Below are 23,066 nucleotides of genomic sequence, written 5' to 3' on the forward strand. Positions count from 1 at the left end.
TAGCCCCGCTCACGGGAGACGGAGCGTATGCGGACCTCGACGTGAGCATCCCTCTTAGTTGACCAATCCCCGCGCGCTTTCCCCAGGATCCCTTCGCTGTCAGCGCGCACCACTGATACTCAACCAATCACTGCCTCATAACCCCCGACCCTGCGCTGCCTCTGATCCTTCCACGTCAGCGCACGTCACCAACACACTTTAGCCAATCACTACGCGCTGGCACACGATCCCTACCCCAGCGCGTACCACCACTACATCACCCCCTCCCACATAGCTCGCAGCCGGCCCGGCTGCTAAACAACAACACAACACAACGTCAACACAACAAACCCCCACCCCCCCAGTGTGCCCCGTAATGCAACAACAACAACAACAACCTATGTACAATTTGACAAGCAACGCAATAAAAGTCAACAACAACACACAACACCTAGACAACAAGCTATGTACAGCCCGACGAACAACACAATAAAAGCAAATTCCAGAAAAAGAAGGTGTCCAGTGTCTCTGCGGCTATTGACCCCCTCCTCATTTGGTTGGTCACGAAAAGTAACGCGACCTAGCGCGAGTCCGCCTGGCCGGTCCATCGTATGGGACGGGACGCTGACGACCGTCCGGTGGCTCCGGCAGCCCTGGACGGCGCGGATCAAGCCTGGAAGGACCGGCCGTGCCGCGAGGATCCGGCCGGCGGTGGTCGGCAGCCGTCAGTTCCGAGACACCTGGGAGCGGATCAGGCGGAGACATGTGAGGATCAGGCAGAGACATTTCCCCCCTCGGGTCGTCGGTCACGTCACATGCCCGGCCCTCACGACACAAAGGGAGGCCATATGGAGGCGAGAACGGTTTCAGTTGGGAGGGGTGGATGTACCAACGTCGTTTTCCCCATTTTATTTGAACACACTGGGGGCATGCAACCCGCACGACCTCCACGGGTCCCCGCCACGGCTTTAACAATTTAGGCGACGTAGCCAAGGGTGCCTGAGGGCAGTGCAGCCAGGCCTTATCGCCCGGTTTCCAGTCGTGCACGGTCACCTTCCGTGCACGCAACCGCTCGTTGGCAATTTGGCGAGCCCGCGAATTAAGCCGTGCGGCCTCCCGTGCCTCGGTCAGCTTATGAATGTTAAATTTAATATGTTCTGCCAATTTAGAATTTGTTCGCGGTGCGGACAGTCCCAGCTGCGTTTCCATGGGCGGGTCGGCTTCCCGACCATACATCAGATAGAATGGGGAAAATCCCGTTGCTGCATGTGGGGCCATCCTATACGCGGCGAGGACACCCGGGACCTGCAGGTCCCAATCAACATGTGCCTCACACACCTGCTGGCACAGCATAGAAGTCAAAGTCCTGTGGAGTCGCTCCACCATCCCGTCTGTCTGCGGGTGGTACGGGGAGGTACGCACCTTCTTAGTACCCAATAGGTCGCACACCTCTTGCAGCAATTTACTAGAAAAAATTTTCCCCTGGTCGGTCAGCAACCGTTCGGGAGCCCCCTTGTCCAGGACGTAGCCCTGGACAAAGGCGTCCGTCACAGCCGCCGCCGACTGGTTGGCGAGTGGCCACGCCATAGGCCACCGGGTAAGGTATTCGACACCAACCAACAGGTACTTATTACCCCTAGGCGTGACTGGTAAAGGCCCCAAAATATCGAGCGCAACGAGCTCGTTAGTGCGCGAGACCTGAATAGATTGCAGCGGTGGATTTGATGCCACGGGCGGCGGTTTCCGTCTGGCGCAGTCAACACACCCCTTTAGAATATTCACCACATCACTCCCCATCCCCGGCCAATAATAGTCACGCTGAAGCAGAGCAAGCGTTTTGTTTACTCCCAAATGCAAGAGGCGTTCATGTGCGGCCAGGACAACCTTCCCCCGCACAGCGGAAGGCACCACGAGTTGTCCCATCTCATTAACAGGCCCTGCTTAAGTACCCAGAAGCCAGTTCGCTCCCGGCCCTCCTCGGGACCCCCCACCCTGTGGCGCAACGCTAGCAGGGAGCCGTCAGCCATTTGGAGACGGCCCCACTCACTCAGTAACAGTGAGAGCAGCGAGTCCTCTCCCTCTGCGGTAGTGGGAACATCCCCGATCGGTGCCTCCGCGGTCGCAGCCAACGCCCCCATACTCTCAGCAGCTGGCGGTTTACAGCGTGCCGAACCCATTAAGCACGCACATTTGTGACACGGCGACAATCGCGACAGGGCATCGGCGTTAGTGTGGCGCAACCCCTTACGGTATGTGGTCGTGAACTGATAGTCCTGGAGGACTTCCAACCACCGTGACAATTGGCCCGAGGGTTGGGCGACCTTTAATGAATACTGAAGCGCCGCGTGGTCCGTCCGGACCGTAAAGTGACGACCATAAAGATACGGTCTAAATTGTTGTACAAAAAAAACGATAGCAAGCAACTCGCGACGGGTGACACAGTAGCGCTGCTCCGCCGGCGACAAGACCCTGCTACCATAAGCGACCACCCTTTCGACTCCCCCAACGACCTGTGAGAGCACCCCCCCTATGCCCGTGTTGCTAGCATCAGTGTCCAGCAAGAAGGGACTTGCAAAGTCAGGATAACGCAAGGGCGGGGCACCCACCAAGGCGTCCCGGAGGGAGCAGAATGCGGCCTCCTCCTCCGGCCCCCATCGGAACTTAACTCCTTTCGCCGTTAGAGCGTGCAAGGGTTTTGCAATGGTGGCGAAATGCTCAACGAATCGGCGGTAGTAAGAAGCAAAACCGATGAAACTGCGCACGTCCGAAACCGACGTGGGCGTTGGCCATGAACTGACACAGTCCGTCTTCGCGGGATCGGTAGAGATCCCCGAAGAATCGACAATGTGGCCCAAGTATCTCACGACTTACGAAGAAGGTGGCATTTGGCCGGTTTAAACTTTAAATTAGCCGATCGCATGCGCAAGAACACCCCTCTCAATCGCTGGAGGTGTTCCTCAAACGTTTTACTGAAAACAATGACATCGTCCAGGTAAATCAAGCAAGTATCCCATTGCAGGCCCGACAAAACCAGTCCTATTAGGCGCTGAAACGTCGCGGGAGCGGAGTGAAGTCCCATGGGTAACCGGTTAAACTGAAACAGGCCCCCTGGAGTCCGAAATGCTGTCTTAGGTTTAGACTCGTCGTCGAGTGGCAGCTGCCAGAATCCCGATAATAAATCAAGAATAGAAAAATATCGCGCACCAGACAATGCATCGAGGGACTCGTCCATTCTGGGGAGCGGATACGCATCAGCAACAGAGATTTTATTCAGGCGACGGAAATCTACGCAAAATCGCAAGGAGCCATCTTGCTTTTTAACCAGCACAATAGGTGCTCCCCAAGGACTGGAAGAAGGCGAAATAATGTCGGCTTCCAGCATATCGTTAACGGCCGACTGAACGTGTTCCTTCTCAGCAGGACTCAGCCGGAAGGGATTTAGCCTGACCGGTGCCGCATCGCCTGTCTCGATATGGTGTCGCAACAGGTCCGTACACCCAATGTCATATTTATGCTTACTGAACACATCAGAAAATTCCATCAACAACGCACGCAGTGCACCCAACTGTACGGGTGATAAATCGTCAGAGTCCGCGCACAGCGACTCGACCCATTCAAGGTCCTCCCTCACTGGATTTTTCGGCGTCGGGTTCGGATCAACATGCGCAACCAGCCGCTCTTCCGCAGGGACCCGTGTCGCGTGAGCTAGCACAGTGCCCTGCTGAATAACGGCAGGCCGCGACCCAGCGTTTAAAACCATCACGAACGGGTCCTTGTCAGCCCGAACCAAGATGTGAGCCACCGACAAATCGAGACCTCCGACAGCCCTATTTGAAGGACCCAAAAGCATGCTCTGTTCCGAGGTCTCCCCCACCCATGGTTTCCTCAACCGGAGGGGAATTAACATCTGTGAACCCGGGGGCACGTGCACGGTCTGTGTCGCCAGCGCTTGTATCGTAGCGCACGCCGTCCGAATGTCGGTAGGGTTCGTCAAAAATGAAATACGGCGACCCGATGGTAGTTCAATGCAACGCTGATCAATGAGAATTTTAATGGGCATTTTAGCCAAAAAATCTGTGCCCAACAGACAAGGAACCGCCAATGAAGAAGAAACGAAAACGGGTCCCGATAATTTGATATCTCCAATGCAAATGGACGCCCTAATCTGACCGACAATGCCCAACGAGCCCCCATTAGCCGCGTAAAATGGCACGTCCACCGGGAGCAGAGGTCGACATTGGACGGGAAGAATGTTGTAAATGAGGTCCGATATAATAGTCGCCGACACCCCCGTGTCCACTAACACCCTGACCTCGACCCCGTCAATGAATCCCGTAACGACCGATGATCCCGCCGACGCAGCCACCATCCTGTGCCCTAACTCCGACCATTCAATGTCCCCTCGGTCCCGCACGAACCCCCCTCGCCGAACCGAATCCCCGATCCCTAACCGGCTCTCCTCCGCCGCAACGCGACGGGCCATGTGTGTCGTGCGTGTGGGCAGAGCATGTGAAGCGCCGCGACTTGCCGGGGTTAGCAGGGATGACTTGGGGCCTTGGTCGTCGTCCAGCCGAGGTCCCATGGTGCGCTGACGTGGAGCGCGGCAACCGGACGCCACGTGGCCCCGGAGGCCGCAGTTGTAGCACGTGATGAGGGTCGTCGGAGATCTCGGTTGCTCCAGCTTGCGGGCCGTTCGCAGAGGCGAACGACCACCCGATCTCCAGTCCCCCGGTCGTCCCGCGGTGAACGCCTCCTCTCGTGGGCTGACGACTTGGGGCTCGGTGACCACCGGGCCCGGAGCTGAGGCCACGGCAGCATTGCAGACGACCCCCTGTTTACGTTGAAGGACCTCGTGCGCTTGTATACTTGTTGCGACCCGCAAAGAAGAAATATCAATCTCATCGGCCGTGTTGATGGGGACCCCCAGGTCCTGTGCCAACTTGAGCAGTTGCTCCAAGACCATGGCGTCCTGGCCCTCCTCGTCCATACGAGGTCGGCGAGAGCCAACAACGCCGTGCGGTAGGCGAGCGCGGTTTCCGTGTCCGCCTTCCGCCGGGCGTAAAAGTGATGGCGACACGCCGAGGGAGGTCCGTAGACCTTGGCCATAACACCCAGCGCACTCTTAAGCGTGGAGCGGTCCGACCTCTGTGCAGACATGAAAGCCGCGAGCGCGTTGTCGTCCAACATGGCAGGCAGTGCCCGCAGCGCCGTAGCGTCGGACCAGGCGGACATCTCCTGATGCGCCAGAAACCTGCGCTGGAACGCGCCCCAGTCCCCGCCTTCCGCCTTGAAGGCCGACAATGTGGGAAGGCGCTGTTGAAAGATGAAGCTGTCGTCTGCCTCGTAGTTTCTCTCCGCCGCTCCGTCGGTGTGCGAGATGGCGGCCCCAATGGCGGTTGTCTGATGGCGGTCCGCAGCGCGCGTAGATGACGTAAGTGTGCGCGCTTGGAGAACCGCCGCCACGTGGTGCTCGCCGTTCCCGCCAAAAGATGTCCGCTCAGTTGAAATGGCGGGAATCGCCCAGTCATTTTGGCGGGAATCTGCGGGGCGACCCTGTTGAACGTCCGCTGACATTCCCGCACCTCCCGACGTGCTGATCTCCGCCAGGATGGACGCGGCGGCGAGCAGCAGCTCCGCCAGATGGGAGTGTGCCTCACGGAGTACAGCATCGGTCCCCGGTCGCTCGCCCGGCGCCTTCGGCGGATCCTGCAGCGTCGGCATTTCTTCGTCCTCTCCCCCCGATGCCAGCTGGCCCGAGTCGTCAAGGTTATCCTCGCGGTCAATCCCGTGAGTCCGACGGGTCTTCCTTGTATCCATGCTTGGAAGACTGTTTCACTTCTGACGCCAGTTGAAGTATTGGAAAGACGGCAGGAAACCACTTGACGGGTAGCACACTTTTTATTAAAACTTGACTTGTCACGATACAACGTGTGGTCTCTATTCCTCTGGCTACACACACTTTACTTGACACGTGTGGTCACTATTCTTCTAACTACACACTCTTCACTTGACACGTGTGGTCACTACTCTTCTGACTACACACTCTTCACTTGACACGTGTGGTCACTATAGCTCACGCTGCAGGCTCACACTGCACGCTCACACTGCATGCTCCCACTGCCTGCTCGCACTGTATGCTCTCACTGCACTCCGCCCCGTAATGTCCGTGGAGCCTACCAGCCCACCCCAGCTTGGGCGTGGGCTACAACCTCTGAGTCCCGAGGACCGGTCCTCACACGGACGTTCGGCCCCGGGTCCCAGGGTTCCGCCTCTGGGTCACACAGAGCCCGGTCCCTACAGGGACAGCGGGACTAGGTACCGCAGGGCTCTTCCTCTTCCTCCTCCGTCTTCAGTCTTCGCTGGTCACTCGCTCCCCGTGTGCCTATGCGCACCACCTTATATAGCCCCCGCTCACGGGAGACGGAGCGTATGCGGACCTCGACGTGAGCATCCCTCTTAGTTGACCAATCCCCGCGCGCTTTCCCCAGGATCCCTTCGCTGTCAGCGCGCGCCACTGATACTCAACCAATCACTGCCTCATAACCCCCGACCCTGCGCTGCCTCTGATCCTTCCACGTCAGCGCACATCACCAACACACTTTAGCCAATCACTACGCGCTGGCACACGATCCCTACCCCAGCGCGTACCACCACTACACATGCATTATAGGATAAAGTGTCTCAAGAGCCTTTCTCTTGGTTTCTGGCCAACTGAATATGACACGCCAATCTTGTAGTGGCTGCTTATGTCAACGCTTACCTGCTGTTGTGTGTAATGGAGATGTAGTCATAAGGCAGTCCGTAGTCACGCTCAATTAATTCAAGACGTTTAAATTGGCACAGATCATCTGAAAAATAAAAATGTATTTAGTGGCATTACTAGAGCTGGACATTTGAGGATAGGTATTAGGCATATAATTCTAAGGACATCATGAATACCATATTGGCCCAGATTTACATACCTGGCAGGTAATTCATGATTGTGACTGAGAATTCTGCCATCCAGTGGGATGGATGTGACACACACATACACCATGTGCCTAGCCAATCATAGCATAGATGTTTGGAAAGGGGAATCTAGAGCAATTCCAAGTTGACAAAATCCCTAGCCACTTGCATAACATGCCATCCCTCCAACCAGGAGTTCACATAGACACGGATGCTGGGTTTAGCAAAACAACCCACACTTCCTCGATGTTGTCACATGGAAACACTGATGTGTTTTGAGCAATGCCATTTGGGGAAAGGCCGAAAGGCTGATGCTAGTCAGCTGTTTACCCTCATGTCATGCTTATATCCACAACAGTGCTGAACGCGGGGGTGCTGGATAGGTGTGAGGGGGTGGAAGGCCCTCCATCTATTAACTTATTACGAAATGAAAGAAATACAAAACACCAGCCTAAGCATGTGCCGGAGGCCTACAGGGGACGGGCAAATATGACATATCCTCGCCAAACCTCATATGCAGAGCCAGGAGACTGAATTCCCCACCCCACCCACCAACTGGGGTTCCTCCACAAAAAATATTAATCATCTGTTGACACCTCTGTGGAATACAGGAGGTCCAGTGAACCAGTACAGGCTCCAGATAGAAGTCCACCATTTGAGGCAGGACAGAATAATAAACGAAGTGCGGGAGCATAGCCGTGAGGAGCACAAGAGGTGCCACAGTGGCGAGATGTTAACTATCTTGCCTGGTATAGAGGATGGTTGTGGGTTCGATCCCGACCCTGATGCCTGTATATTTGGAGTTTGCATGTTTTCCCTGTGGTAACCTGGATTTTTCTCCAGATCCTCCAGTTTTAGCGCCGCATTTAAAAACATGTGTTTAGAGTATTTGGCTGCTATAAATTTCCACATAAGCCACTTCGTTGGGCTATCATTCGTAGCCAGGTCGCTTTCTGAAAAAAACATTTGTTTTGCTCAGTGGGCTTTACATGGTAAAATAAAAACGAGAGATGACGAATGGTGGTTGGTGGCTTATGTCCTCACTGCAGATGAATATTCGTGGAGAGATGTAGGAAAGACTGTCGAGTCACATGCTTTCGATGACTTCCAATCCAATGTGTTGGCTAAAGTGGCCCATCAGGAGAATAATTTTCTTGTGGTGAGTCATGACAATAATACTTTGGCAGATGGCCCAGATCAGTTGAATAACAATGGTAGGAGGCTGCTATACTTCTGTGCAGCTCATGTACTCGTAATTACAAACACGCTGTTCCGGTATTGATAAAATCACCTATCTGCTGGACTATATATCGTTATGTAATAGCAAATTCAGGCCCATATCCTTAACAGCACCTATCATGGAGCGGATCTGCCAACTGACCATCTACTTGTCATCTGTAAAATACGCATGCGATTATTTCACTATTGCGCTGGGCATGAACATAGGACGCCATTCAAAATCATCACTTTCAGTTGGGATTGATATCGTCCCCCCCTCCCCTTCATGCAGAGGGAAATGGGTAAGGTTCAGTGCTGGCTGATGCAGCTGCTATGGCTCAATTAGATCAGCAGTCCAGCCCTCCTCAAACACCTTGGCCGATGGAGGCGGTGTTCCAGCTCGCAAAGGGAAAGCAGCAGCCCCACTCTTACCATCTACAACATCCCATATCTGAGAATGAGGACGCTTACCACAGCCTTCGCTTGGAGATTCAGAAAGCCGTGTGGCACTGAAAGGATAATTGATGGTTGCAGGTCGCTGAGGAGATGGAAACTGACTCAGCAGCTTGCGATCACAAATCACTGTTTAATTGCATCCAGAAACCAACTTCAAGCATCACACATATTATAGTCCTTTAGGGAAATAATGGTTATACGATCTCTGACCCCCAAGAACATGTCTGTAGGTTTGCTGAGTATATCTGTGAGGTCTTCGGGGATGGGAAACCCATCAGCCCAGATAGCATCATGGGGTAAGATGGGGTTGACCCTCCTGGGGGTACTGTGCCTCAAATATTGGAGGAAGTATCCACCCCCTGTGAGTGGCTGGCTGATGTGCCATCTGTTGAACTATGAAAAGTGATCCAGATCCTGAGACACGGAAAAGTGACAGGCAGAGATGACCTCCTAAGTGAACTGCTGAGGGAGGGTGGCAATTTTGTGCAGGCTAACGGATATTATATAATTACCACTGTCTAGACCATAGGATGGGTTCGATATCATAGGATGCCCTGGTGGTCCACTTTTTAAAGAAAAAATAGCGCACTGATTTTAACAAGTATGGGGGCATCTATCTCCTCAGTGTGCCGGGAGAGGTCCTGGCAAGGATTATGCAACATTGCCTTGCCAGGCACGCCGAGGAGAGGCTTACGGAGCCCCAATGTGGTTTCATAACAGAGCAGCCCTGCACAAACACCATATTCTATGTCTGTCTGCTACATCAGAGGTGTAGGGAATTTGAACTGGACCTATAATCACTACTTTATTGACCTGGTCAAGGCCTATGATACCATCAGTAGGCCAGGGATTGAAGTTATTATTCATGCTTTTGGGGTAGTACTCAGAAATCTACGTAATGAGGAATATAACACTCAAAGCTCCCCACAGTATAGTCTGGATTACGCAGTAAGTGATGTGACAAAAGCTCTGCTGTGGCACAATACTACTCGGTACTCATGCAGCACCTGCAGCAGTCAGGCAGTCGGGAATGACAAAACTGCATCGGACTTGCAGCACAGACCATGAAGCTTGCAATTCCTTTCTCTTTTTACAGACGACTCCGTTTGTGGGACATAATTCCGATGTGATGAAGTAGTGCAGTGCAAGTGGCCATCACTGATCGGCACTGGAAATGCCACAGTAGTCTTACCCTGTCAGGTTAGTGCCATCAATCACAGACGGTGAAAGTGCATCAACACCATGGGTGATGTCAACAAAATTACGCTTATGTGAGTAAACACGCGGATTCCCTTGCGTGCCATGCATACCACTATGTCTACTGCAGTTTATGAGAGAGCCAGTCAGTGATGCGAAGTTTAAATAACCCCTCGCACAATCACTAAATGCCTACCTGCAGGCTACCGAGTTCACTGCTCAACTGACCTTTCTTGGTCCTTATAAAATGTATGTAACTTAACCCATGTAAATGAATCCTCAAATGTGGTGCATCTACGTAAACATATAAACATCAGTTCATGAAATAAAATACTGTTCCTTATAACCATGTTAAAGATAAACAACGCACTCTCCTTGATGTTGTCCTCATGGATGTGGACGTGGTCATCGCGGTCGCTGCGGCAGTGCTCGTGGTGGAAGCCGAGCGCGTGCATCAACTCGTGCAGAACCGTGCCCCTGTCCACCATCCCGGGCTGCAGGGACACGGACTGAGCCCCTCCCTTCTTGCCCAAGAAGGACCAGCTCCTGCTCACACAGCACCCGGGATGAGTCAATCAAACATTCTGGCACACGTGGCCATCCCAAACATGCAGATATTCATTACACTGCAGCAATTGTTATTGTTAAACTTGTTTACCAAGGAAAACCTCGTTGAGTATCAATACTCAGATCAGGAAGGTCCTGCCAAATTTTAACAGCAGGAGGCAATGTTGCTGTGTGTATTCACCTCAATTGAACAACTGGCACATTATTTTTCAGCAATGGAATATTTGGGCAATACCAGTTACAATGTTATTAGTGCGTGTAAAAACAGCCCCTGTTCACACAACTACTGTAAGCTAGTTCACAGTGAAACAATGCCTGCTTAAGAGCCGAGAGTGTTAAATTACAGCAGTGCCATCTCACGGGACTGGCCAAGTTCAAGCCCACTTTCACTAACTAATCATCCAATTCATAAGCAGTCAGATGATTATTTTATTCCATGTTTGTTTTTACTTCTTATTCTGTTTTGTTGCATTACGAGCTGTCTTATCTGTTGTGTTTAGTATGTACTTTGTATGGTTATTTAATGTTTGAAAAAACTTTTAACAAAAATGATGCGACGTGGAGCATGCTCTTGTTTATTTATGTGTGGTGTGCTCATGAATATTCAGACACCGCATCTGTAAGAGCGTGGTGGGGAGACACTCGCACAGACTGAACATAACAGAATCAGCCCAAAAAACACAAAGATCCCCCATATAGCCTGAACAGAATGTTGGGGCAAGTGCTATTGGTGAGCACTTGTGAAGGCCGGCACGGCACAAGAGGGGGTGGGGGGTAAGCAGCACACCCAGCAACCTCTGTCTCCTCAGTGGCGATGTTTACACATCGTACCAGGTACTCATTTGAGGCTGAGTCGACGTAGGGGAAGCAGACTATATCTGCTATAAGAATGGTGTAAATTCTAAATGTACTGATGATTTAATTAAATCTGTGATCAATGCATTTAGAACTTTAACTCAATGGAAATGTATTTTAGTTAATGAAAAAGCTTATCTATTGCAATTTAGCACTTGTACCTATTTATATTTGTTCATGCTAGGGTTCAGGTTTCGTTTCTCTGTTGATTAAAGTAATCTAAGTGATGAATGAACCAGGGATATAGCACTTATCTATATTTTCGAGGGGTCAATGAAGATCAAAAACATTTGATAAAGTCTGATAAACAAGATCTTAGTTTTAAAAGGGAAAAATAATTTGCTTTGCCATTTTTGAACCAAGTAAAATAAATTGACTCAACTTTTGTATCACAGCAGAGATCACCTTCAAGCATATATATTCAACAAAAGGACACTTCAGTTTTTATGTGCTATCATACGTGATCAGCACTGAGAGACAGATGCAAAAAATTAAGAATAGACAAACCAATGTTAAGGTAAATTTATTTATTTACAATATTAGTAAAACCTAGATCATGTTCTTCTGGGTCAAGGCACAGTTTTAAGTTTGTTAATCCAATAAAAAAGGGCCAAGTCACGTACATGAGACATTGTTGAGACAGTAGTGCAGTGGATGGTAAACAAAGGCAAGTTACGTTTATTCACTCATTTGTGTATCATAACCTAGTTTACCCACTTATGTTTACCACTTTACCACTTAAGGAAAACCACTGACGACATACATGGGAGTTGTTGCACAGATATGAGGTCTTAGAGAGCTGATGAATGTGAGGTAAGAAGGAAACCTGAGTCGAGGAGAAGCCCGTAAAGGCTGCTGGCACACTTAGGTTCACGATTTAAGAAGAACGCGGAGATGGAGTCTTCGTTGAGGCCTTAACATTTTGTGTTGGGAGTGCAGTCGAGAAAATCGGAGAGCTTTGAAATGGAGACTCGAGTACATGAAGCACAGTTTCAGTGGAGCTCTTAGGTGATATCTAAAGAAAGCGTTTCGCGTTTGTTGGCTGGGTGTTCTGACAAGGCTAACACATAGGCCCTATGAACTGTGAAGCCAGCTCCATTATGAAGTGTGAACAATGATCGGTGCTCACCTGCCCAGTGCCTGGAAGTTAATGTAATCCAGCTCCTGTTTTCTTGCAACAAAGCGGACACACGTCTTCTCTTGGAATTCTCCGAAGGCTTTGTCCATCTCATTCTTGTCTCGAGAATCTATAAATAGACAAAATATGGTATTGAGCCAGTTTGGCTACTTGAATACATGTAAAGTAGTATGACACAGTGGTGGCTGGGCTATAGGGGACGAAACATAATTTTTTAATATTACAAAAAATTTGTAAAAGTACAAAATAAATGGCTAATTGAAGTCACTATACTTAACTTTAGAATCTCTTCAGATAGAACCGATTGAATGAAAATCGCTAAGCAGGAAACATGTAGGTCGAGCAAACAAATAAAAGGATAATTATTTTTTGGTTCTTTCGGTAAAGATTTTATCGAAAGAACCAAAAAATACGAATCCTTGCAGTCACGAAAACTTCAAATCTAGAAAAAAGGATAAGTGTCGGCTTCCCATTGGCCAATTCAAACGCCTCCCACAGAGCCAGAATGGGAGAAAGGCATTGTGTATCAGGGAAATATCGGGGAAGCCCCAGCCAATCACAAGCAATTTGCAAAAAATGCATGTGGCCCGCCCTACCAGCTCCTCACACGAGGGTTACTTGATTGCCCATTAATAGTCACAGAGTGCATAGTCTTGTCCGGTTGTATACTACTACAGCACTGGTAATCAGGAACATTCAACCTGCACGGCGCTTGTCAGTCACTGCATGGTACGTTCCAACACAAATACAAGGATCCTCCATATAACCTCAACAGACATTTTGGGAAAGTCCTGTGAGTTAGCACCTATGATGTCCGGGACAGGACAAAAGGGTGGTCAGCACCCTGAAAAACCGCAACAGGCACTCATTTAAGGCTGAGTCGACCTCGCAGAAGTGCAGGACTCGTGCAGGTAATCATAGCTGGTTTTAGCCGTGAGCAGAAATCAAACTCGAGTTGCTGGGTTCGTAGCAAAGAGCGCTAACGAAGACAAAGATCCCCCGTATTGGCTTAACAGACTATTGGGGCAAGTGCTGTTAGAGAGCACCTATGAATGCCGGCACGGCATACGAGGGGGTCGGTGGCCAACACCAGGCCCGGCCGCCTTTGTCTCCCGAGTGGCAATGTTTACACACCGCACCAGGTACTCATTTGAGGCTGAGTCGACCTAGGGGAGGCCCAGGACCGGTTCAGATAATCATCACAGGTGTTGGCCGTGAGTGGGAATTGAACTCAGGTAACCCTGGTTCATAGTGTAGTGCACTAACTGCTGCACTACCATTCCCCACAACTTTCAAACACAGACACGCACACACAGGGCCGTGTATCTCGCTTCATCGGTCTGCCTTTTGCATTGTCCATCTCGTTTGCTCTATCTTATTTAATTATCTCTCTCGTTCGTTTCATACCCCCGCCGTCCCACATTTTGCCATCCATATGTCCCTCACAAGTAATCAAGCCAGTCGCTTGCTCCATTCAAAGGATTGCCAACTTTGATTTTTAAACATACGCATTTGTAAAGGAGAATGTTTAAACGTAATCCTCGTGTGTGGGCATCCTGGCACTGCTTTTGATTACCGTGTTATATTTCATGACAAGCATCTTTCAAAAAGTAAATAGCAGCAGGATGTTTAACAAATACATTATTTAGAATATTTCAGTAGGCCTAGTGGTTGTAGAGGCCTCCAGGGTACATAAGCATAGGTATTATTTTGACCGATACTATTTTTACAAAAGGATAATATCTGCAAAAGAGCCAAACAAGCCACCGTGTGACGTTGATCCCAAAAACTCTTCCTCATTTTGCCTCCTGGAATTGTGGACGCTGCCGCTGCAAACTAAAGAATTGATTGCAATGTACTGCACATGGCAATTTCATTGGAATTAGAGTGTGCGATGTCACATGCACGTGACATCCTGTGTGCGTAAAATTATACACTTGCACGTTGTGAATATGACTGGACATGAGGGCAAGTGGCTCGCTTGACAGAACTGTAAAACATGCATTGCTTCACCCTTAGGTATATACAGGTGAGCACTCCTGAATTAAAATTTTCACAGGCCCACATTTAGCTTCATACTCCTTCTACACAGACTTGCAATCTCATGGTATATATACGATCCTAACTCGGCAATATAACTCAGCTAAAAAACCCTGTGAGATCATGTAATCTCAAGTGTGATAGATTTGCACTCACTGAAAGCAATAGAAATGTCGAATGGGATGTACACGTTGCCATCCTGGTGTTTGGGCCATTCCACAGTTTTCTCTGTGGGATCTCCAGCAATGTCCCCAGCCTTCAGTAAGATAACTCCACCAACTAAACAGAGAAGTAAAAACATTAGTGTTTCATAGGCACTGTCTCTTTTGCATATGTGTTAGTGGGAAGCCCTTAAGAAAATAAATATTGTACCGTATTCATTAAAAGATCATTAAGAAAGTGTCTGATATACCTAGTATGTATGACTATCTTTGAAAACTAATGACAAAAACGTGTGGCTTGCATTTTGAGGTATATTATATACCTTAATTCAGCCAGGTGGCCCTATGAGAGTGTGTGATACATAATTTCCTAGGGGACAACTCATATCACACTATGTAAAACATGTTTATTCCTGGGTAGTGTTATTTTCTAATTGCTTATGCCTCAAAAGTACATAAAATGGCTATTATCCCCCACAAACGTTGCTTTCCATATTCTGCTTATGATTTTATACAAAAAGTGGTCAACAGAAGGTGACGAGTGGCAATTCTCACTGTGACACTCGATGATCCCCAAGGCATTCCTAACCTGCCTCAAAATTCATACATTCATGATTGTCAGTCACAATATGGGGGCTCTAACACCTTTCCTTATACAATGTGTCTAAATATATTTTATATACTTTGTGGACCATACACCTTACCATACAAATTTGTACTGAACAGCTCGTCATATACTACATTCACATAAGGTATTTAACCCTTGACAAAGTATGTGACTTGCAGATGGGATAGTAATGTTGCATCATTTAGTTTAGTACCAAGAACTAATAACGAACTCTTACCCATCCCTGAATCATGAATCGCCATGGCACTGGAGATGTTGGTGAGGAGATCCAGAAGTGGGATTCTTAAGTCGCGAGGTTTGGGAGAATCCATGATCTTAATGAGCAGCTCTGCAGATAAATAACAGCAATTGGGTTAAGACACTTCTGCACAGTCCACATTTACTCAAGTTGGAATTAAAAGCATTATAACTTGAAAAACCTTTATGGGAGACACCATGTCAAAAGACCAGCCAGGCAGCCTTCACACAGATAATGCTGCTCGACTGATTATGAGTGATACATCTGTTGCTAAACCAGAGCTGTCTATAAGAATACATGGTATACACAACGTGTGGTATACACACACAAGCAGATAAATAAACACATACACTTTCTGTATTTCAATTTGATATGGCATTCTCTCTTAAGTGGGTACATGTTTAGGAAGTATCAGATAAGTGCAGCATTAATAATTTATTTTGTATTTGAAATTAGGTTTGTCAGTAAACTCAGGAAGAGGTTCCTTGGTGGGGCATGAGGAATGGAGTTTGGGAAACCCTGATCCGCACCATGGGTCCTCACCCCTCTGGTATTTGCAGTCGTCCAAAAGAGCTGCAACTGCGTGCTACTGCACCCTGCGTTATTAGTCTTTGTGTTTAAGCAAACAAAATTATATAGAGCAGCTTGCTACTTGACCAGCAGGGAGAGATGGTACTAAAGTACAGAGACACTCTGCTGGATTTTAGTGTACGTGTCATACCTGTCAACCCCTTATCAGTGCCTACCTTATTACAGACCAATTCAGACTGTATTGGTCACCCCGTGCCCTTATAAATCACAAAGTTCATCCGACAAAGTTCCATCACAAGGGAGAAACTAAAAAAAAAATGTGCCCGTATTGAAACGGCTGTATGCCGTGTGGATCTGAAAACTCAATTTCCTTGTACAATAATGCAAGTAAAACGTATGAGTTTACAGGTATGACATGTACACGAAGACACTGGTAGCCTGTCGCAACCCCCCATGCTTCCTCAAACCCCAGTTGAGATCCCCTGATGTGGTTGTTCATGTTTCTGAGGTCTCTGAAAAGAGAAGTGCTGGCCCAGGCGATGGACAGGGATAGCACAAAAACCCAACCAGTTTCAGCCCCAGCCTGAAAATCTGAAAAAGTTTCGACCTTCATCAACGGCAGTCACACCCAGCTGCCCTCACAACTGCACATAAAGGTTGTCTGTTACACCTCCACTAAGGGGCAACAGCAGTGTGAAGAGCTGCACCTGTTGCCTCAGTCTGAGGCAACTACGTCATGAACTCAGAACAGGTCTCAGCAGTGGCACGTCTGCTTGAAGAAATAAGAATACCTTAAATGAGTATTTGTAACGATGTCCTGTTAATCATGATGTTATAAGAAAACCAACAAAAATAGTGAGTACGGTAAGTCCTTGCTTGACGTGTGGTGTTCACACAATGTGTTTTCTCAATAACACGGTTCTTCCATCCGGGAACACTTTTCGCACAACGCGGAACGTGCACATTATAATGCAGTTTCTGAGTTGTCAAAAGCGAACTACTTTCTTGAGCTACGCGGCTGAGTGGTGTGGGGAGCGGTAGTGCAGTGTTTAGTGCGCTGCGCTACGAACCTGCGTAACCGGGGTTCATTTCCTGCTCACAGTCAACAGCAGTGACAATTAACTGAACTGGTCCTGGGCCTCCCCTAGGTTCAATGAGTACCTGGTGCTATGTATAAACATATCCACTAAGGTATGGTGTTGGCTACCCACCCCCTGGTGTGCCGTGCCAGCCTTTGTGTGTTCACTAACAGTACTTGCCCCCACAATCTCTTACAGGCTATAATGGGGATCTTTGTCTTTGACAGTATGCTGAATTATACAGTATGCGGTGCTGTACCCTCAGTTATTGTCTCTACACCTTCTGTGTGTGCGTTGTTCATCGTATCTCGCCAAACTTTATTGTTCCATTTATGAGGAAATTGTTTTCGCTTAAAGCGCTTTTTTTCATGCGGAACTTTCAGGAATGCATCTACCACCTTAAACGAGGACATACGATACATATAATAATTTAAAATATATGATAGAAATTGCCAAATTTATAATATTCTCCTTTGCCTTATTTATTATGAAGTCCCATCTCAATTTAACATCCAACATTGAAATAATAAGGGTGCCAATGAGACATCCCTCTGCTCATAAGATTTATATCATATGGAATGACAGCAGGCAAGTCTGAAGTAACATCGACTAGACCACAAGGTGTTGTTCAAATTGGCAACCCTCTTGCATTCAAACCCAGGGAAACGTTTAACCCTTCCACAAGTGCTACAATTCAGTTCATACCAGGGCCCCCATTCCCTTTGAAAGCCAGGTGCAGAGCAGCAGTCTCCTCCTCTGGACCATCAGCTGACAGCATTTCATGAAGGCACTCTAGACTTGTGATTGTAGATTCGTCTAAGCTGTGAACAAAGCGAACCACATGCAGCATTATGTTTTGCGAAACATTTGGTAATTTTTGTAAACATTAATGTACATGACCAATTAATAAAAAAAAGTAATGAATAAACATATCTGCATTTATTTATCCACGTGAATTTTAAATATTTGTATAATCCATCAACCTATGGGACTTCCAACACAATCTGTTTAAGTTATCAAACTCTGAACCAGGTATGGCCTCAAGATCTCATCAGCAGTCATGTTTGATTAAAATAGAAGTGCTTGGTTACCTGATGTTGCTGGCAAGAGCTCTCTGTCCATAAGACGGAGTGAATTTATATAAAGTACCACTTTTTCGTCAATTAGGGCAGCATTATGTAGAAAAATAACTCACCAATCATATCTTGCAACCCAGCAGTGTTTATTATTTAACAAGCCTGCCAGCTGATGACACCCTGAAGGTCTAATCCAGTATACAGTCTTCTTGTTTAAACATATGCTCCTGGAAGATATTGCTCTGAAAGTCCAGACTTTTACTTCATGTGGAGACACAATGAGATGTCTAATTATTCTCTATTAGGGGTGCTGTGAATCCAACATGGCTGCTATTCAGCCATTTTCACATTTAGAATCTCGCCAAAAATGCAAAGCTGAATATTACCTGAGCCAAGTTAATTAACCAAATTACAGGTATCAAATCTGCATGCGATTAAGATCTCTCTCCTCTCATGTTGTCTGAATACATCTCTTGTTATCTTATATCTCATCTGACTATCCACTACATTTTACCTTTAATGTATTTTGGAATGCATCTAATATTATCTCTATCATACCCCATGTGAATGCATCTCATCTATTGTGGATACTTCGATGTTCACTATATTTAACTTTGCTCCATCACTATCTATCTTGTATATCTCCCATATAACTATGGTGGAGTTAAATTGAGTACATAAATGCATAGCCTGTGCATGCATGGATGTCTGACCCTGTCGCGAAGCTCCCTTGAGGTCCAAGACGCATGAACTTTGATTGTACCACCACAGTCATCTCTAGTGACACCACAGTCCTCTCTAATGACACCACAGCTACACTATGATAACAGTTGTAGGAAACTAGGAAACTGTCCCTTGTGTTATTGTAGTCTGGCTGTATGGCACATGTCCAAAGAGATCTTTACTTTGAATTCCATTTTTGCACCAAATCAATGTAGTAGATCATTGTAATGAGTCAAGTATGTTAATACTTTACCATCTTGCATTATAACTCTGACCACACCTCATAGATAAAAAAAAAACAATTACAACGAAGTCAGAGGTGTTGGGAAGAAATAGATAAACAATTCCCAGATGAATGTACACGACATAAAGTCATTTAAACTGCAATAGCAAGCAGGGTGACGTCCTACTTACTCTGCACCAGAGGGCAAGTTCTCACCTGGTCACGCTGATCGCGTTTTCTATCATTCTTTCAACAGTCTTTACTTTCATCTCCAAATTATTTTCTGCAGATATTGAAAAAGGTAGCTGTTAGGCAGCTGACAGCGGAATACAGAATGTTCGGTGAGAAAGTGCGATTGGCAAATGATGCAGAGCACAATAAATAATGTGCTGGCAAAAGCAGCAGAGGAAACTGACGCTTCTTCTGACAACTTTCTGTCAGGTCCCACAAACTGAAAGCTCATTTACAAATGCATAATAATGTCTGGGCTGACATTGGTGGCACCCAAGCTTCCATCATGGAACAAAACTAATCGGTACTTTGTATTGCATGGTATTCCACTGATGTATATTTGGTATGTGCTAATGGAGAGGAGGCATGTATGTATGTTGAACTTCTTTCGCACCCTACGTAGCCAACCCTGCTAATAAGAGGTGCAGGAAAGGACAACAAACTAAACACACACAAAATAAGTGCTAATGTATATGTATCAATATCTGGGGATTTATGGATGTGGCACATTCATATTATAAACATTCTCAGTGACTAAATCAAACCTTAGGGCTATTGCAATGTACTCACACCTCAGTCTTTAATTCATAGCAAATATTGATGCATAAAGTAAATGTTATTGTATAATGCTATGCACTGTATTACAGTAATAATAAAATATCTAATTCTAATTTTCTCAATATGATTATTATTCAAATTAATAATACAATTCAAATGTGTGTCTTCTTCGCATCATGCTGAAAAAAAGTAACACGATTTCCCATTCACTTTGTCATTTGGATACTTGTCATTGATTCAATAAGGTTATTTGTAAAATCAATCTTTATTATGGAAATATATAATGCTTTAAAAAAACTGGAACCTATTAATTAATTAACAGAATATATATATATATATATATATGCTCTTGATATAGTTCTTCAATATATTTTAGGATACAATGAACATCTATAAGTGACAAATTCCATCCTAATGCAGCAACAATCAAGAACATACTTTAACATAACTCATACAATGCTAATGCCAATGTGCTTAAATAACACATGTATTTTTGTAAATTCTAATACAAATCTTGATTGTGGTGCTTCCATTCTTCCCTGCCGTTTGGCTGTTATCTCCGACTCTCTGAGTGGCATTGCCCTGTTAGGTGCCTCTGCATTAACAGGCTGGGGTCTCACTAACATGGCCACCTCTGTTCCCTTAGCCTCGGTGTATCGATGGTTCTGGCTGTGTCGCACTGATGCAACCACCGTTGCGGTGGTTCTCTTGCAAAGACGCGCTTGCCTCACAGCGCAGTTGGCAGCGCCGCAGCTTGTGTTACACATAGACATGACGTTAACTTACTAATCCCCCTAATCTCCCTGCCTAATTTCCCCCATTAACACAACTGACGTGCTTGCATCTGGGGATGGAATTCCTTTCCAGCTCAAACCCCGCTTGCTTGCCCATCGTCACATATATAACCTTGTTGTAACAGCTCTCTCGCTGGTTCAGCAGTTCCACTGCTGGATTATTGTTTCCGCCTGAGGACGACCGCTTGTGTTGGAATTGAAACGTCGTGATATCTTTTTTTCTACCTACGTGACTTTACCGAAAGAACCAAAGAGTATTTCATAAAAATGCCACTGTTAAATTCAGCAAGTCGATATTTCTCTTACCTCGTTATGGAAACCCAATGAGTGAGCGAAAGCTTGGGATCATTATCTATCTTGACTTATCATTATCCTCTCATATCTTTCAACACGCGGCCTCCTATCTCTACATGTGTAGTAAGTTGCAGGAGGCTCGGACGACGTCGTTGGAGGCACACGTATTTATTAACACCAACGTATTTACAGAGCCGGGGATACACAACACTTGAAGGGGTATCGGCCCCTTCACCCGTCTAACAGGGAGACCCAACGTCCACCCCGGCTAGCCTGCTCCCAGATCCTCCACTACAGAGCTAAGGGAGGCATCTATCCCAGCCCTGGTCAAGCTGGGATTCCCGGTACCCTGAGTCTCCAGACCAGCTCTTATAAGAACATCAGTCTGGGCTCTCGGGGCCATGCCACCGGCTTTCCCTGGTCGGTCCTGACAAGGACAGCGAGCCAGGGGAGTTCTGGGGCCTACTCTAGCTGGTCTTCAATCTTCGCTGGTTAAAGCTAACACTCGACCTCGAGCCCTCCGGCTCACCACCTTTTATAGCAATCGGCCCCCCAGGGGGGGCCGTGGGGGATGCAGGTGCGGACATCGGTGTGAGCACCTTCTCTGTGTACGGCCGTAACCATGCCCGTTGTGTTTGTTACCCATTCGTGCCAATACACCTTTCCAAATACACCTCTACATCACCCCCCCCTGTACAGCCTGCAGCCGTCCCCGGCTGCAACAAAGTCCCAACAAGATGCCCCCCCCCCCAAATTCGCGTGTGCCTCGCATAACAATAACAACAATAACCAGAAACGAACAGAGGAAAACAAATAAAAAAAAACCCCCGTCCCAACGCACCCCCCCGAATAAATACCCCATCCCACAACCACACAACATATATACAAGCGCCCAGGACGTCCCCCCGCAAGGTCCCCACCAGCGGCCGGTCTCACAAAAGTCTGCGCGTTTTGGCGCGTGTTCTTGCAGCGGGGCCGTCACAAGGTGCAGCCCCGGTCGGACCAGTGGTGGGTGTCAACAGTTCGGGTGCGGGAGCGTCCGGTATGTCCAATGAGCGACCCCCGACCCCCCCGGGCGGGGTCGCAGGATGCGGGCGCGTCAATCCCGGTGCACCTGGAGGTGGAACAGTCGGTGACAAGTCAGTCGAAAGCAGCGAAGTCGGGGAGTCGGTGGACCCCTCACACGTTTGGCCACGCGTGTGTGTGTGAGGAACATGGGGCGCAATGAATGGCTTCAACCTGGAGGGGTGCACGTACCACCGACGCTTACCCCATCGGACGCGCACACATTGTGGCCGCAAGACCTGTATGACTTCCACTGGCCCCCGCCACGGCCGTACCAGCTTAGACGAGGTCGCCAGTGGCACCTGGGGACAGTGCAACCACGCCTTGTCCCCCGGTTTCCATTGGAGCACATGCACCCGACCCAGCCTAAGCCTCTCATTCGCCCTCTGGCGGAGTTCCGAATTCTGTATGGCCACCTCCCGCGCCTCTGTCAATTTATCAATGTTAAATTTGACGTGGTCGGACAATTTAGAGTTTGCATGCGGCGTCGAGAGCTTTAGCTGAGTTGCAACAGGCGGGTTAGCCTCGCGGCCATACATGAGGAAGAAGGGCGAAAATCCGGTGGCCGCATGAGGAGCCATTCTGTAGGCAGCCAAAACCCCCGCAATGTGAAGGTCCCAATCGGTCTGGGATTCAGAAACCTGTTGGGACAGCATGGACGTGATAGTCCGATGCAGCCGCTCCACCATCCCGTCAGTTTGCGGGTGATATGGGGAGGTTCGAATTTTTTCCGTACCCAGGAGGTCGCACACTTCGCGGAGGAGTTTCCCTGAAAATTTTTTACCTTGGTCAGTCAGCAGCCGCTCCGGAGCACCCTTGTCGAGGACGTAGCCCTGGACAAAGGCCTCCGCGACGGCTGCTGCCGACTGGTTAGCTAGGGGCCAGGCCATAGGCCATCTCATGAAATATTCAACCCCTGTCAATAAGTACCTATTTCTCCTAGGTGTAGCGGGAAATGGCCCGAGAATATCCAGTGCAATGAGCTCGTTAATCCGGGAAACCTTTATGGACTGCAGCGGAGGGTTGGACCCCCTCGCCGGTGGTTTCCGCTGCGCGCATTGCGTGCA

General features: G+C 48.0%; 2 protein-coding genes across 5 annotated transcripts in view; both read right to left on the minus strand.

Annotated features, from left to right (window-relative positions):
* LOC144736783 (uncharacterized) overlaps positions 1–19,336 on the minus strand; it is a 65,795-nt gene extending 46,459 nt beyond the window's left edge. For all 3 annotated transcript variants that reach the window (XM_078619403.1, XM_078619421.1, XM_078619413.1), the window contains exons 1-7: positions 19,274–19,336; positions 17,741–17,856; positions 15,405–15,515; positions 14,555–14,677; positions 12,350–12,467; positions 10,169–10,344; positions 6,740–6,827 (exon numbers count right to left, since the gene is read on the minus strand). In XM_078619403.1, coding sequence (XP_078475529.1) covers positions 6,740–6,827; positions 10,169–10,344; positions 12,350–12,467; positions 14,555–14,677; positions 15,405–15,515; positions 17,741–17,856; positions 19,274–19,326 — 785 coding nt within the window. In that variant the 5' untranslated portion in view covers positions 19,327–19,336. The remainder of the gene's footprint in view (positions 1–6,739; positions 6,828–10,168; positions 10,345–12,349; positions 12,468–14,554; positions 14,678–15,404; positions 15,516–17,740; positions 17,857–19,273) is intronic.
* The window catches only part of LOC144736816 (uncharacterized), a 674,279-nt gene that overhangs the window by 265,215 nt on the left and 385,998 nt on the right, over positions 1–23,066 (minus strand). The gene's annotated exons all lie outside the window — the stretch shown is intronic.

Source organism: Lampetra planeri, chromosome 3, assembly GCF_965212315.1.
Source record: "Lampetra planeri chromosome 3, kcLamPlan1.2.h2, whole genome shotgun sequence".
Classification (NCBI taxonomy): Eukaryota; Metazoa; Chordata; class Hyperoartia; order Petromyzontiformes; family Petromyzontidae; genus Lampetra; species Lampetra planeri.